General features: G+C 32.6%; 1 protein-coding gene across 3 annotated transcripts in view; it reads left to right on the top strand.

Annotated features, from left to right (window-relative positions):
- Window positions 1–15,259, top strand: part of LOC129235307 (talin-2-like) — a 249,247-nt gene that overhangs the window by 148,085 nt on the left and 85,903 nt on the right. For all 3 annotated transcript variants that reach the window (XM_054869037.1, XM_054869038.1, XM_054869039.1), the window contains exons 8-16: window positions 953–1,080; window positions 4,993–5,056; window positions 5,151–5,255; window positions 5,356–5,445; window positions 7,217–7,282; window positions 7,366–7,467; window positions 8,042–8,118; window positions 8,920–9,014; window positions 14,553–14,641. In XM_054869037.1, the coding sequence (XP_054725012.1) occupies window positions 953–1,080; window positions 4,993–5,056; window positions 5,151–5,255; window positions 5,356–5,445; window positions 7,217–7,282; window positions 7,366–7,467; window positions 8,042–8,118; window positions 8,920–9,014; window positions 14,553–14,641 (816 nt within the window). The remainder of the gene's footprint in view (window positions 1–952; window positions 1,081–4,992; window positions 5,057–5,150; window positions 5,256–5,355; window positions 5,446–7,216; window positions 7,283–7,365; window positions 7,468–8,041; window positions 8,119–8,919; window positions 9,015–14,552; window positions 14,642–15,259) is intronic.

Genomic DNA, 15,259 nt, shown 5'->3' with positions numbered 1-15,259 from the left:
CAACTTTTCAACTTAAGTTTAAATTTCCCTTGCATTCCATGTGTAATATAACCAAAAATATCATCTGCAGCTAAAAAAGTATTTTGAAAGTCAATTAAGCCAACATTTAGTTTTTTGCTATGTAAATCCTTATTAATCTTGTCACAGAAATGCAATTAATCTGGTAAACAGAACCTTCCCTCTTCCCTCTTAAAATCCAACAGCAAACCAGTCAACCAACTGATAATTTCCAGTAATTCACTCTCCTGGTTTTGATCTAAGTTTCAAAATTTTACAATCCACTGAAGTTAACCTGATTCAAACTCTAATATTATTTGATAATTGAAGATTTTTACTCTCCCCCTCTTTTTTTTTTTTTTTTTGAAAACATAAAAATTCACCAAACAGGAGCAAACGTTACACTACAAAGTTTACCAATTTTTATTTACACAGTTCTTTATTTATTTATTTATTTATTTATTTTTTGTAAATAATCCTTTGTTAGAAGCAACTTTAACTTATGTGGAAAGATGATAATTTATTAATTGATAAATTTTTTGTAGCAAAATTACATTTAAGTGTATCTTTAGAAATATTCTGCATCATTTATGTTACTTTTAAAAGTTTTTTTTTTTTTTTTTGTGTATGCAGAATAGTTACTCTAGTAATGCACTTACTCTTTTCGTTTTGCACAAGCTACAATTTCACACCCTTTTTTTTTCCTTTTGCAAACTTTGAGTTTTAGAACTTTTCAGGCTTTGTTTTTCTTTCCGACTTCTTGTTCATATTAGTCTCATGTCTGTAAAAAGGCTGAGGGAGAAGTTGTTCAGATTATTGTAATCGCTAATATTATTTATTATACATAAGTATTATTTCGCAAAATATTATATAAAACATTTATTTAAAACATGAGAACAAAGAAGGAAATGATGCTTACTTTATTTATTGTGATATCTTCCTTTTTAAATTTTAGGCAAGAGATGCCATAATCAATGGAACTCATCCTGTAACTGTTGATCAGGCTGTGCAGTTTGCTGCTATACAATGTCAGATACAGTTTGGAGATCATGTTGAAACAAAACATAAACCTGGATTTTTAGAGTATGCGTGTTTCCTATAAATCACAATATGACTATTATTTGCTTTATGGGAAGATAAAAGCACAATTTATCTTTCATTTTTTAAATTTTATTTAAGCAATATATGGATCTAATATGCATAATAATAGCAAAATACATCTTGTTTTTTAAATCTTACCCTTAAAGAATGTTCTCTGAAATGCACTTGTTTTTTTCAGCATTTTAACAGTTTGGGTTGTGACATAAGTTATAAAAAGTTTGTATCTGACCCTCAATGTTTTAACTACACAATGATTAATGAGCATATGCCAGAATTTCGGTCATAGATGACCTTGATAGTAATACAAAATTTGGAAATATTTCCTAAAGCAAATGGAGATGTGACTTTTTTTCCAAATGAATGACCATCTTGTGCACTTACACTTAACTGACTAGGCTAATCTTGAAGTGAACCAAAGCATCATCTGAGCTTTTAAGTGGGGTCCAAAGCTCTAGGCTATGATTCAAGGTCAAAATATTGAGTCTTTTAAAGATTTCCATTTTTTAGAAGCGGAGTGAAACCGGGGGCGATTGCCTCCCCCCCCCACCACCACCAAAAGGTATCAAAATTCGAAACATTTCCGGGAAAAGGTCACTCCTCCTCAAATCATCTACAACTGTAATTTTACGACTTTAATTCCAAAACTTTTCCAGGAGAGAGTCTCTCAATCCCCTTTCTACAATGTTATTGAAAATCGCCAAAATTTTGAATTTTTAAAACTCTAATTTTAGAAAAAAATCGCCGGAATCGAAAACTTTTTTGAAAATTTCGTTAGTGAAGACCTTCAATTACATTTTTAGAACTTCAATTCCGAAAAAAATCTGGGGGGAGAGCCCCCAACCCAGGCTTTTCCCCTAACATCAATGAAAATCCACTAACATTACGTTTTTCAACCTTCAATATTAAAAAGTTGAATGATAGGTCTTGATCCCATTTTTTTCTTTAATGCTTAACCAAAGATGGCCAGATATCGCATTTCAAGGTTCCAATTTCGATAGAAAGCCCCAAACCCTGTTCCCCCCTAGCACATCATAAAAGATGACTTATTAGTTAGTGCGACTGCGTATTCAGGACTTAAAAATTTCGAAAAATTTCCGGAGAGGAGCCCCCATGTCCTTCCCTCACCTTTCATCATATCATTCAAAGATCGTCTAAAACAGCGTTTTTGGAACTACTACATCGAAAAGTTCAGAACTCCATGTCTTCTGCTCGTCATCAAAGGTGGCTTACTATTGCGTTTTTAGGACTTCAATTTCGATTTTTTTTCCCGGGGGAAAGCCCCCAAGCCATCCGTTATTTAGCATCACTAAACATAATTAAAATTGCGTTTTTGAAGCTCTAATATCAAAAAACGACTGGGGAGAATTCCTGAATCTCATCTTTTCCCTTCAAGAAACCAAAGATAGCAAACAATTGTCTTTCCAAAAATATACCATTAAATATCAAAAAATTTTCTGAAAGGGACCTCCAAGCCAATACTTTTCTCATTCACCACCAAATAATCAAAAACTTCTTCAAATGGGGAATCAGATCTGTTATTTTGGGCAGTCTTTTTATCTTGTTATCCAATAGTGAGAGAGAGATTATTAAATTAATATCTTGATACAGCAACATTTCTTTTATAAGGAAAAAAGTACAATTGAGGAACTAAAATGGCTACTGAAAATAGTTCACGAGTCCTCAAACTAATCAGAAGTTGAAGTGTTTAATTTGGATAATGGATCCAGATATAGAAATTCTTTTTTTTTCTCTCTCTTATGTGTGTGTGTGGCACTCGAAACACTTATTACTTTCATGCAAACTCTTTGAACGATAGATGTTATTCTTAAAAAAAAAAAAAAAAAAAAAAAAAAAAAACATCAAGCTTCATTTCTAAAACTTTTAAAAAAAAAATTCATTAGTCCCCCCCTTATAATGATAAATCGCTCATCCCAACACCTTGTCTGGATCCGCCACTGAGTAAAATGGAATAAGATGTCAAAAAGTATTAAATGATCAGCTAATTAGTTAAACCTTGGACTTTGAGTTAAACGAGGTTCCTTTTTATTTATTTAATTTTTATTTTGCACTCATATTTATGTTAAAACTGTTACTCAGTGCCTAAAAGTATAAAATGTATTTATTCTTAAGTGAAATATTTTACTTTGTTAAGAAATCATTATTTTTCAATGTATTTCTTAATACATGCTCTCTACCTTTTAACTCTTCACGCAGAAAATAAGTTTTAAATAAAAAGTGCTTGAGTTTTATCTTTTTTCTCTACTTGAGAATTAAATTTGAACACACCTCCTTTCTACTTGAGAAATTTCTGTCATAAATTTTTTCTTCCAATCATGGCAGGGGTGAAAGTTGAAGTAGCGCTATAAAGATGAATAACATCTGTGTCCTTCCTGGGATTCGTAGGCATACCATTGGTTTAGAGAACTCTTTTCTACTAATTGATTGTGTCACAGTAATGCTTAGGAAGGATGGATCTAGAATTTCTTCAAGGAGGGGGCGGTTCATTTAAACTATTACATTTTTTTCTTTTTTTTGTGGGGGGGGGGGGGGGGGGGAGGAGGTCATTTTTGTTAAACACAACTAAATATTTTGAGATCTATCCAGAGAGGCTATGGAACCTATTTCTTTCTTTTTCCAGTGAAAGAGGTTTGTAAAATTACGTTTTAGAACTTAAATTTCGTAATATATTTGGGGGATGTTTCAAGCCCCTCCCCTCTAACATCATAGAGCATCGTCTAAAATTGCATTTTTTTTGAAGCCTCAGTTTTGACAAATTTCCGGAGGCAAGTCGCTGATTTCATTCCTTCCCCTAACATTACCTGAAATGTCTACAATCATGTCTTTTAACTTCAATGTCCTGGGGGAAGACCTCCAAGTTCCCCCTCCGAACATCACCAAAGATCATCTGAAAATGCCTTTTTAGAACTTCAATTTCGAAAGGTTTCTGGAAGGGAGAATCAAGCTCCATTCTTTTCCTTAACGTCATTAAAGATGGAATATACTTGACTTAAATTCGAGAAAATTGCCTGTGCAGGGTCCCTCAAAGGAGGAGCAATCGTCCCCATCGCCCCTCCCTTGTATCCGTCCTTGATGCTTAGTGATTGATTTAATAGTTGCATTATGAATTGAGCAGTATAAATCTTATCTCCCTTTTTTTTGTATGTTTTAAATTTATTTAATTCTTTTTAATTGAGTGCATGTGTATGTGTCACTTTCCAAAGGTTTAAAATTTTCTGTTATCAATTTTAACCGCAGAAAAAAATGTATAAATACGTAAGAAAAAGAAAGTATTTCATTTTTAAATCGCACAAACTTGCAGAGACCTGTTTCGATATTTCAAGGAACCCCTTTTTTTCAATGCAAAAGAGTTGAGCTTATGATGAAAAGACTTCACAAAAGTCTTTTCATCTATATGTTCAACTGTTATGCATTAATAGGGAGGTTCCTTGCAACCTCGAAATATGTGTATACAGTTATCTGCAAATTTGTTTCATTTAGCTTTGGAATATTTTCTTTTATTTTTCTGCACAAAGGCATTTCTTTGTTTCTTAATGTATATACAGTGAAATCAAGTTGCAACAAACTTTAAGGGGTCACAAATTTTGTTTATTGTAATGGAATTCAAGCAATGTAATGTAAGTTAAATTGGGACGGAAATATCTTTCATTGAAACTGACATTTTACTGTATTGGTATTAGTTGCAGTGGGATTTCATTGTATGTATTTTTAGAAACATTTATCATAGTACTAAGGGACATATTGAATTGCCTTTAAATTAGCTGTATCCTATTTGCTTGCTTATTCTGCAAAATATAAAGAATGTGTCTTAGCTGTATGAATTTGATAAATTGATTCACATCCATTTATACATTGTATACTTCTATTATTTTTCAGTCTTAAAGAGTTTTTACCAAAAGACTACTATAAAATGAAAGGCATTGAAAAGAAAGTATTTGCTGTAAGTTTTTTTTTTTTTTTTTCCAAGTATCTTTAAGTTTTTCTTTACTTTTATTTATAATAAATAACTGATATTTAATAATTATCTTCACCAGGAACATAAAAAGTACAGTGGCAATAATGAATTAGAAGCTAAAGTGAAATATGTTTCTTCAGCCAGGTCCTTGAAAACCTATGGTGTTACGTTTTTCCTTGTCAAGGTGAGCCTTAATTAATGTGGTTCTAAAATACGTACTCATGCCTTTGAGCAGTGAATTTGTTTTCTTATAATATACATAACATCTGGATGTTGTGTTACAGGAGAAAATGAAAGGTAAAAACAAATTGGTACCAAAATTACTTGGAGTTACAAAAGATAGTGTCTTAAGATTAGACGAAAAAACTAAAGAGGTAGGTTTGGTTTTTGCTTCTGATTAACTGAATCCTTTTGGTGTTGTGTAATGTGTGTCTTTACAAATGCGGAGGCAGCATTCGCCTTTTCAAAAATGATAATTTGTAGATGGACATCTTGTAGCAGAGGTGCCCACCTAGGGGTGGGGGGGGGGGGGTGCATAGTGCAGACTGCACCAATAATATTTTTAGGGGGTTGTGTTTAGAGGGAGTATTTTTCTACTTTTTAGGGGGCTCTTGCTCTTGGGAGGGTGTCTTTGCACTATTTAGGGGGTGCACCCTTGATCTTGGAAGAATACGACATCCCTGTCTAGTAGACAATTACCTATTCTCCAACTTGGAACAATGGTAACTGGATTGATCATCAGACCCACCACTTAAAAAATTCCGGGGGATGGGGTGCAAAGGTTTTGTATTTAACATATTTTTTGCGGAAAATGACAAAAATGCATCAAAAATGCATAATTACATTGTTTCTAAAATGCCCCTGATCGCCTAAATGATGTGCCTTTTGCTCATTGGCGATGAGGTTATCAGTCAATTCCACCTCTGCAATTTGTATAAGAGGTGGAAGAGATGACCCCTGTAAGTACATTTTCCATTGAAAATTGACAATATGGCTCCAAAACTTAGTCAATTGTATTCTATTTAAGTTGAAATTAAGCATCATTGAAGATAGGAGAAAAGACCATTGGAATTTGAAAATGTTACATTTGAATGTTTTATAAATGATTTGCGGTTTTTTGAATTCAAAATGTCAAACATTCTGATGATTAAAAATATAAATAGTACACATCAGTGAAATGGTGTGCCAAGTTCAGTGCTGATCGTGATTTTGCTCAAGATTTAAATTGGTTGGAAAGACCATCTAAATCTAATATAGACAACAATAAGCGGGCAGCTGATGATGCATTGAAGAGGGAAAAGTGCTCTCTTTAAACTCCACACTCATCAACGTTCCCCTTTTCTTTTCCTCAGCATCTTGATAAAAGGCATGCCTTTTTACGAATTGAATTACCTGAATTTCCATAATGCGTGCCAAATTGCACATATTTTTATCACCTTTTGGTCATGTGCAGAATAAAAGGAAAAGCAAAACTTATAGACATGGGTTTAGTTCTGATCTTTTCCCATGTAATTTTCACTCCTTCGCTCCTTAAAGCAGTACATGGTTCTGTGACATAGAACAAACACACAGCTGACTGTTTCAGACTTCTTCAAGCATCAGAAAGGGGAGTTTTTACCAAAACGGCACATTTAAGCTGATGAAGCAGTGGGGTGATTGTCCGATTTCTAAAGGTAATTTTACAAGACTGGTATACCGAATTTGGATTGCAGCCTTTGAACTGAAGCTTTTTAATCACCTCTTATACATATGAGGCAGTGAGAAGCAAAGGGATGTAAGTGGCAAAACTAAAAATTTGGAGGTAACCAGTACACATTGTAAGTGAACCCCTCCTCTGACTTGGGGCAAGAAATGGTACTAGTAACCCTGGTAGTTGCTGCTATACAGCATGATTTAAAAAAAAATTTCAATGAAAGCCTACCTAGGAGCTAATTTTTAAACACGTTTAACTCAAAACTTGAAAATGTCCACTTGCATCCCTTTGCTCCTCACTGCCTCATATGCTCAAAATATAAATAAATTGGATTATAACATCTATGTTTACATTCATTTTTCCACTTCAAATTATATTGTAAAATTCATTTTTGCTTCATGTAACCAATAAAATAAGCTTTAAAGCAGCTTTCTTCTTACTCTGCTTCTTAGATTTTAAAAACTTGGCCATTAACTTCTGTGAAAAGATGTGCTGCATCCCCAAATAGTTTTACTCTGGTAAGTTATTTTCCATTTTTAAGTCTTAATTTTTCTCTTTTTTTTCACTAATTTTATATAATGAATATTATCTGTACATTTAGGACTTTGGGGATTATACTGACCAATATTTATCCGTCCAAACCACTGAGGGAGAACAAATTCAACAGCTTATTAATGGATACATAGACATCATATTGAAAAAGGTAGATATTTTTTGTCTGAAATGTTTTAAATTTTAAGTTTGTAACTTTTTTTCCCTCCCTGCAAAAACTTTTTGCACAACTTTAAAATAACTTCTTTTCATTTAATATAAATTTTCATTATTGTCTTTTTGAAAAAAAAAAAAAAAATATATATATATACTAGTTTTGATAAAGTAAATGCATTTTCTCACTGAGAATTTGAAAAACATTCTTCGTTATTAAGGCTTTAACCTAAGTCAGATGCCTAAAAGATCTTTGCTACAAAAGTGTGGTAATGCCAGAAACCAATGGTAACAATAGTGTGGACTTGAAATTTTTTCAAAATCGCATTATTGGATTCAATGCTATCCATTTATATGTAATATTATAAAATGCTTTCCATTGATGTATAATCTTATATAAATTCCTATCAGCTGTTGTATAGATTTCATTGTGCGCAAATTTAGTACATGATTCAAAATCTGGAAAAAATACATTAAATTTTTTAAATAACCTAACCTTGATTAATTTGAAATCGCCCTGAATAGTTCTGAAATTTACATCTTTTAAAATATAGTTTAATTTCTTTTGACAGAAAAAAGCAAAGGATCATTTTGGTATTGAAGGAGATGAAGGTTCAACCATGGTGGAAGATAGTGTTTCTCCAGCAAAGTAAGTATTTCAGAAATGATGTTGATACTTCTTCAGCCAGATATTTAGTAAAATGATTGTTGGATGCAATTGTATTTATTCCAAAGCAGTGCTACCATCTCACCTCAACTCAACAGTAGCCCAAGTTTGTAACTGCTGAATGCCAATCCTAGTGCCATGATCTTGCTTATAAACTTTTAATTAAGTTGACCTTATTTGTGTGAACTCTTTAGGTTTCACTTCATTTTTGATGTGTCCTGTTAAAATGCAGTCCTGTTAACCTTCGTTTATCATGGTTTATCCATTCCAGACCCCACCATGATAAAGTGAATTTCCTTGAAGTAGCATTTTTAATTTATAAATTGAAAAAATTCTTAATAGAAAGTTAGAAACTTATATATGACCTTCTAAATGTATTTTTAAAACAGAGCCTGTGAACATGAAATAACACCCTTTAAACACTATTACACTCATATTACCCAATATATTACATAAGATATAAGAAAAGAAGACATATTAGACTTTTTTTATATCGCGTTATTATTTAAGCACACACAAACCTCAAAAAATGGCGATAAGTTTGAAAACGTTTCATGGGACTGAAAAATTCCATACATTCATGATTTCCTTGAAATCCATCTACGTCTTTCAGGACTACTGATAATATATGATACAAAGAAACATTCAATTGTTACAAAAAAAAAAAAAAAAACATACTCTTGAATCCTAGGCAGTAATGTATGGGTGCTTGAAGTTTTATAAGAGTTGAATATTGATTTTTTAAAATTAGTTATTCATACTTTTTCTTTGTTTTTATATTAGAGCTACAATACTGCAACATAATCCTGCCGCAAAACCATCCCACGCAAGTTCAGGTTCAGTTGCTATTCCTGCTGTTATGCGAGCTGGAGCTAACGGTAAGATTTTCTTAGTCATTTTTTGTCTACCCTCGCATATAAGTTGAGAAATTAAGCACAAAAAATAAGGTTTAAAGTTGGGGGGTCTACTTGTACTCAAAACAGAATTTCCATTTTTTGGGGGGGGGGGGGGCAATTCTTGGGGGGTAAAAAAACATTCAGCAACGTGAACATTTTCCAGATTTTAGTCCAACACTTTAAAAAATGCTAAAGAAGTAGTTGCATTCTTATAATTAGATATGATCTACCTATGAAATAAAGATTAAATAATTATAGTACAGTCGACTCTCCTTTTAGGCGGGGGTTACGTTCCACAGAAATGCTGCGTAAATTGAGACCTAATACTAGTGTTAAAATATGGGTTCGGTTCCGTAGATAACAAAATACTTCATTCTAGTTATGACTAATTGTAAAATAAGTTTAATGTGTACTTATGTTGACTTTTATGCACAACATGCATAAAGAAAACATAAATTAATTTTGTGTCCTGTTTATAAAGAGGAGCAGGCTATGATAGTCCTTTGGCACTCATTAAGAATTTTTCTCTAATTCTTTGCAGAACATTAACGCATCCATGATCACTTGTGACATTTTCATGATAGAATCTTCCTGCACTAACAAATCGGAAAAATCACTTCTATTGCCTAGGAATGGCTCAAAATTTTCAATGTGAACGTTTTTGTTTGTCCCTCACCAACATCTATATCCTGGTTAGTTTTGGTCTCCATTGTCACTCCTAAGAGCTCTTCTTCCAGTGACTTCTGCACTGTATGAGGTTAATAACTTTACTTCTGGAAAGAGCTCTGGAACCAATCGCATCAAATATCTCCAATGGCCCAAGCTAGATTATTAGCTCGCCAAAATGCAGTTGATTACGCGTAATCTGCAATCTTTAGGAGTTTGGATTTTAAAGGAGGGGAAAATTTTATCTGTTTGCATTGCCTCATCTGCGTGAAACCGAAACTCATCCACATAAAGTAAAATGAAGGTGTCAAATCTTAATCCACGTACAATCAAAATTGCGTAAATTTGAGGGGGTTCTGCATAAGACAGACTACTCAAATTGCAGAAAACTCTAGATTCGTGATTTTTCCCTATAGTTTTGCTCATTAAAAAAGAAATGAATGTAATATGGCTGCAACGCAAGATTTTATCAATATTAGTTCATAATTGGAGCAATAATAAACAAAAATCTTAATTGTAAAAATGAGCTGTTAACAAAAAATGTGATTGCAGCAATGGAACCTTTTTGTACAAAATTATAAAACTCACTCTTTTTCAATCATAAGCATGTTATTTACCTTTCGTTTTCATTTTTTTAAAACTTTTCTCCTCACAGATCGTGGACATACCTTGCCTATTTTTTGGAAAAGTAAAAGCTTTTGTTTTGGACTTTTCCCCGACTTTCTCCTAAACGTTGAGGGGTCAACTTATACACAAATATATATATTTACAGTAGTCATTTTTAAAAAATTTTAACTGCTACTTTGTATTAGCTTTGTACGATTAATATCTAAAATGGTCATTGTTTATTGTTTTCATTGTAATCATTATAGGCATTTCATTTTTATCAAGAAGCTTGTGTGCAATTAAAATTTTACTTCCAAAATTTTTTTAATTTTGTGGTAAATCCTTTTTTAAAACTTCTGTAATTGTCAAGTTCTTGTTTTATTAGCAAAAATACTGATGATAGTGACTTACTTGCGATTTGTTTTAATTAAAAGTTTTCAAGAGCACAGCTGATTTGTTAAAAATTAAATAATTAAAATATTTACTACCGATTTCGTGTTAGGTGAATTGTTTTAATTGAAATATTTGTTCTATACATAAGACTACAGATGATCACTTTCTGAAACATTCAGATTTTAGACTTTTAGTATTTGACTTTTTTTTTAATTATTATTTAGCGAACAGCTTTCTTAGGTGTTTTTTAAAAGAGAAAAAATAATTATTTTAGTATAAAGAAAATTAGATGTTTTAAAAGATGAAGTATTTTTGGTTGATGTAAATTGAAATGGGAATTCAGCAACTTATAAAGTTTATAAGCAATAGGTAACCTGTTATTCTGCTGTTAATGATTGAAGGGATCCGGGCAAGAACATGATAAGCCACACTTTTGAAAAAATGAGTTTTTTTGCTCTAAACGCTGCTTTGATAATTGAAATATGCATGACAATGGATTATGTCATTGTCAGAAAAATGTACCTGGTTTTGGTATTGCAGAATATAGAATGTATAACGTCTATAAAATATATTTTGTAGACTCTTAGTTGAAAATTGGCCTACCGGAAAAAAAATTCATGTGGCATATCATTCTTGCCCCGAGCTCTTCAATCTGTATGTGGTAAATAACTTGTCCTGACTGACTATCAACCCACAGCCAAAACTGTTGAAGCTAGAAAGCTGAAATTTTAACATAGGTTAATTTTATAAGTTAAGTGCATGCTAAGAAAGGACTTTTGGAAATTTCAATTTTAAGGGGGTGAAACGGGATGGGGAACACATTGCTCACTTATATGTGAAATTCACAAGAACAGGCTCAAGTTCAGGGTCGATCAAGGTATTTAAATAATTTGAAATTGTGGGAGGGTCACGAATATTCCAGTCTCATCCACGTAAGACGCTAATTAGCAGAGGTATTAAATAAAAACTCAATTAAACGTCCACTTGAACATACGTCTATGAAAAGAAATGGTTCGATTTTTTCGGTTTTTGTACCATTGGAAACACTATAAAAAATAATCATTTTGAAAATATCCGCAAGGATTAGAGCCGCAGACTTCGAAAAATGACTGCAAAAAAAGTTATAAGTGTTTGAAGTAAAAATTAATTTGTTTCTCTTATGGGTGAAAGGGTGTTTTTTATGCTGTTAGACCCATTTTTATGAATATTTCCAAAACTATTCCAGAGGAAAATTTTAAAGGGGGGTCGACGCTTTTTGGAAACTGTTACCTTTATTACATCAGACACACGGATTTTTTCCATTATAGGTACGTTATGGCACGTTATTAATCTTGGCGATTGTTTTTGTTTAGCTAATTGTCAGCATGTTTGATTAAGCCAACGTAGAGACTACTTATTCGGCAAAACCATGCAATGTTTTGTCATTGTACTTTTTTTTAAACGTTTTTAAAACTTTTTTTTTAAACGCTAATCCGGTGGGTTACTGTAGCGCAGTCGCTTGCCGAGTTTGGTGATAAACAAGAGTTGCAGGATAATTTTACAATTTCAAGGTTTCTGTTAATTTAATGTATTGTCTTTTTGTCTATTTGGCAAAACATTTAATATGCAAGTAAATGTTTTTAGGATTTTTAAAGGGTGTTTACGCATTTTAGAAAAAGAAAATGATTATTTTACATCAGAGAGAGGAGGGGGATTCCTTTTAATCAAGGGATTTTTTTCTTTGATTGGATCTCTAATTGATCGGTGTTTGCTTCCAGTTGCTTATAGACTGGGTTACGGGCATTTTAGAAAAAGAAAATGATTATTTTACGTCAGAGGGAGGAGGGGGGATTCCTTTTAATCAAGGGATTTTTTTCTTTGAACGGATCTCTAATTGATCGGTGTTTGCTTCCAGTCGCCTATAGGCTGGGTTTCGGTAGCGGGATTGCATGGCAAGTTTGGCGATAGACAATAGATTTACGGAACTCTTTACTTTTAAAAGCAACTGTTAATGTAATTTGATCCCCCCCCCTTTTTTTTGTTTATTTGGGGAAACATTTTAAACTGAAAAAAAAAAAAAACAACCGCTTTACTCGCTAAAGGACAAGGCCATGGTTGCGTGGTTGCTTGGCACGTTAAACGATGTACAATAATATAGTTGGAAGATTATTTTAAGATTTAAACAGCAGTAAATCTAATGTTCTGGCGAGTAGTTTTAAATTCCAAAGAAACTTTAATAGGTTTTTTTGAAATGGTGTGTACATATTTTAGTTAAAGAAAAATGGTCATTTCATATCGGGGGGTGGGGGCGTGGATTTTTTTAAATTGAACGGACTTCTTTTAAGTTCTTAGCACGGGCATCGCCATGTGGGTACTGCTAGTTAGTTACAAAATTATTCTTGATACAAAACTAGCACAGCATATACGATTGTAAAATGAAAAATTGTTTCTTCTGTTTCGTGCCTTGATTCAGTTTATTTTTATTTGTTTTTTTCTGGCAGTCTGTCCCCTTGCTGTTTTTTTTTTTAAAGGGGGGTCGACGCTTTTTGGAAACTGTTACCTTTATTACATCAGACACACGGATTTTTTCCATTATAGGTACGTTATGGCACGTTATTAATCTTGGCGATTGTTTTTGTTTAGCTAATTGTCAGCATGTTTGATTAAGCCAACGTAGAGACTACTTATTCGGCAAAACCATGCAATGTTTTGTCATTGTACTTTTTTTTAAACGTTTTTAAAACTTTTTTTTTAAACGCTAATCCGGTGGGTTACTGTAGCGCAGTCGCTTGCCGAGTTTGGTGATAAACAAGAGTTGCAGGATAATTTTACAATTTCAAGGTTTCTGTTAATTTAATGTATTGTCTTTTTGTCTATTTGGCAAAACATTTAATATGCAAGTAAATGTTTTTAGGATTTTTAAAGGGTGTTTACGCATTTTAGAAAAAGAAAATGATTATTTTACATCAGAGAGAGGAGGGGGATTCCTTTTAATCAAGGGATTTTTTTCTTTGATTGGATCTCTAATTGATCGGTGTTTGCTTCCAGTTGCTTATAGACTGGGTTACGGGCATTTTAGAAAAAGAAAATGATTATTTTACGTCAGAGGGAGGAGGGGGGATTCCTTTTAATCAAGGGATTTTTTTCTTTGAACGGATCTCTAATTGATCGGTGTTTGCTTCCAGTCGCCTATAGGCTGGGTTTCGGTAGCGGGATTGCATGGCAAGTTTGGCGATAGACAATAGATTTACGGAACTCTTTACTTTTAAAAGCAACTGTTAATGTAATTTGATCCCCCCCCCCTTTTTTTTGTTTATTTGGGGAAACATTTTAAACTGAAAAAAAAAAAACACAACCGCTTTACTCGCTAAAGACAAGGCCATGGTTGCGTGGTTGCTTGGCACGTTAAACGATGTACAATAATATAGTTGGAAGATTATTTTAAGATTTAAACAGCAGTAAATCTAATGTTCTGGCGAGTAGTTTTAAATTCCAAAGAAACTTTAATAGGTTTTTTTGAAATGGTGTGTACATATTTTAGTTAAAGAAAAATGGTCATTTCATATCGGGGGGTGGGGGCGTGGATTTTTTTAAATTGAACGGACTTCTTTTAAGTTCTTAGCACGGGCATCGCCATGTGGGTACTGCTAGTTAGTTACAAAATTATTCTTGATACAAAACTAGCACAGCATATACGATTGTAAAATGAAAAATTGTTTCTTCTGTTTCGTGCCTTGATTCAGTTTATTTTTATTTGTTTTTTTCTGGCAGTCTGTCCCCTTGCTGTTTTTTTTTTTTTTTTTTTTTTTTTTTTGTATATGTAACATAGCTTGCACGCTATGACATGTTTGTTCAATCTTTGTATGTTTCTATCAGGGCCTCGTTCCTACACTACAGGACAAACTCAAGGTGCTCAGTATAGTGAAATGAAAGGACAAGCTCATAGTGCATATTCTGCTATTCAGGTAAGGACAAAACACTTTCTTTTAAACCATCTGAGTGACAGGTAGAGTTGCACTGATAGTAAACTTAATTTTCTTTCACTTTTTTAGCAGACTTTAATTACATATTCCACTAACTAAATTTTACATTCCGAGTTCAATGGTTTTGAACACTTTAATTTTATTTTTGGATGTTCTTGAAAAGTACTATGACAAATGCAAATTGTGTTTTTAAAAAATTGAAAAAATTTAAACATATGCTTAGGGATTTTGTAACTATTTTCAGAAAGATGTTATCTCTGTCTAGTAACTGAAAAGAAATAAAATTCATAGTAATATTGATTGTTTTTTAAAATGGGCCCTGATAAACTGTTGCTGATTGCTAACTTTTCTGGAAAGTTATATGACAAATCAGTAATTCTGAGATAAAATTGCTATTAGATGTTCAAACCATTAACTTTTTTAAACCTCATATGAGTTATAGTAAAGTAAGAGCCCTTTTTTAATGTTGAGTAAATGCTTCAAATGAATAATTATTGTAAATTATATGAACCTTGTTCAAGATAAGGTGAAAATGGTTGTAAAATGATTAAAAATGTCATTTTAAAACAAGAACTATTGCTATCGTAATTTATTTATTAT

The sequence above is a fragment of the Uloborus diversus genome, chromosome 2, assembly GCF_026930045.1.
Source record: "Uloborus diversus isolate 005 chromosome 2, Udiv.v.3.1, whole genome shotgun sequence".
Classification (NCBI taxonomy): Eukaryota; Metazoa; Arthropoda; class Arachnida; order Araneae; family Uloboridae; genus Uloborus; species Uloborus diversus.
Note: the sequence above shows the minus strand (reverse complement) of the source record. Positions and strands in the feature narration are given on the sequence as shown.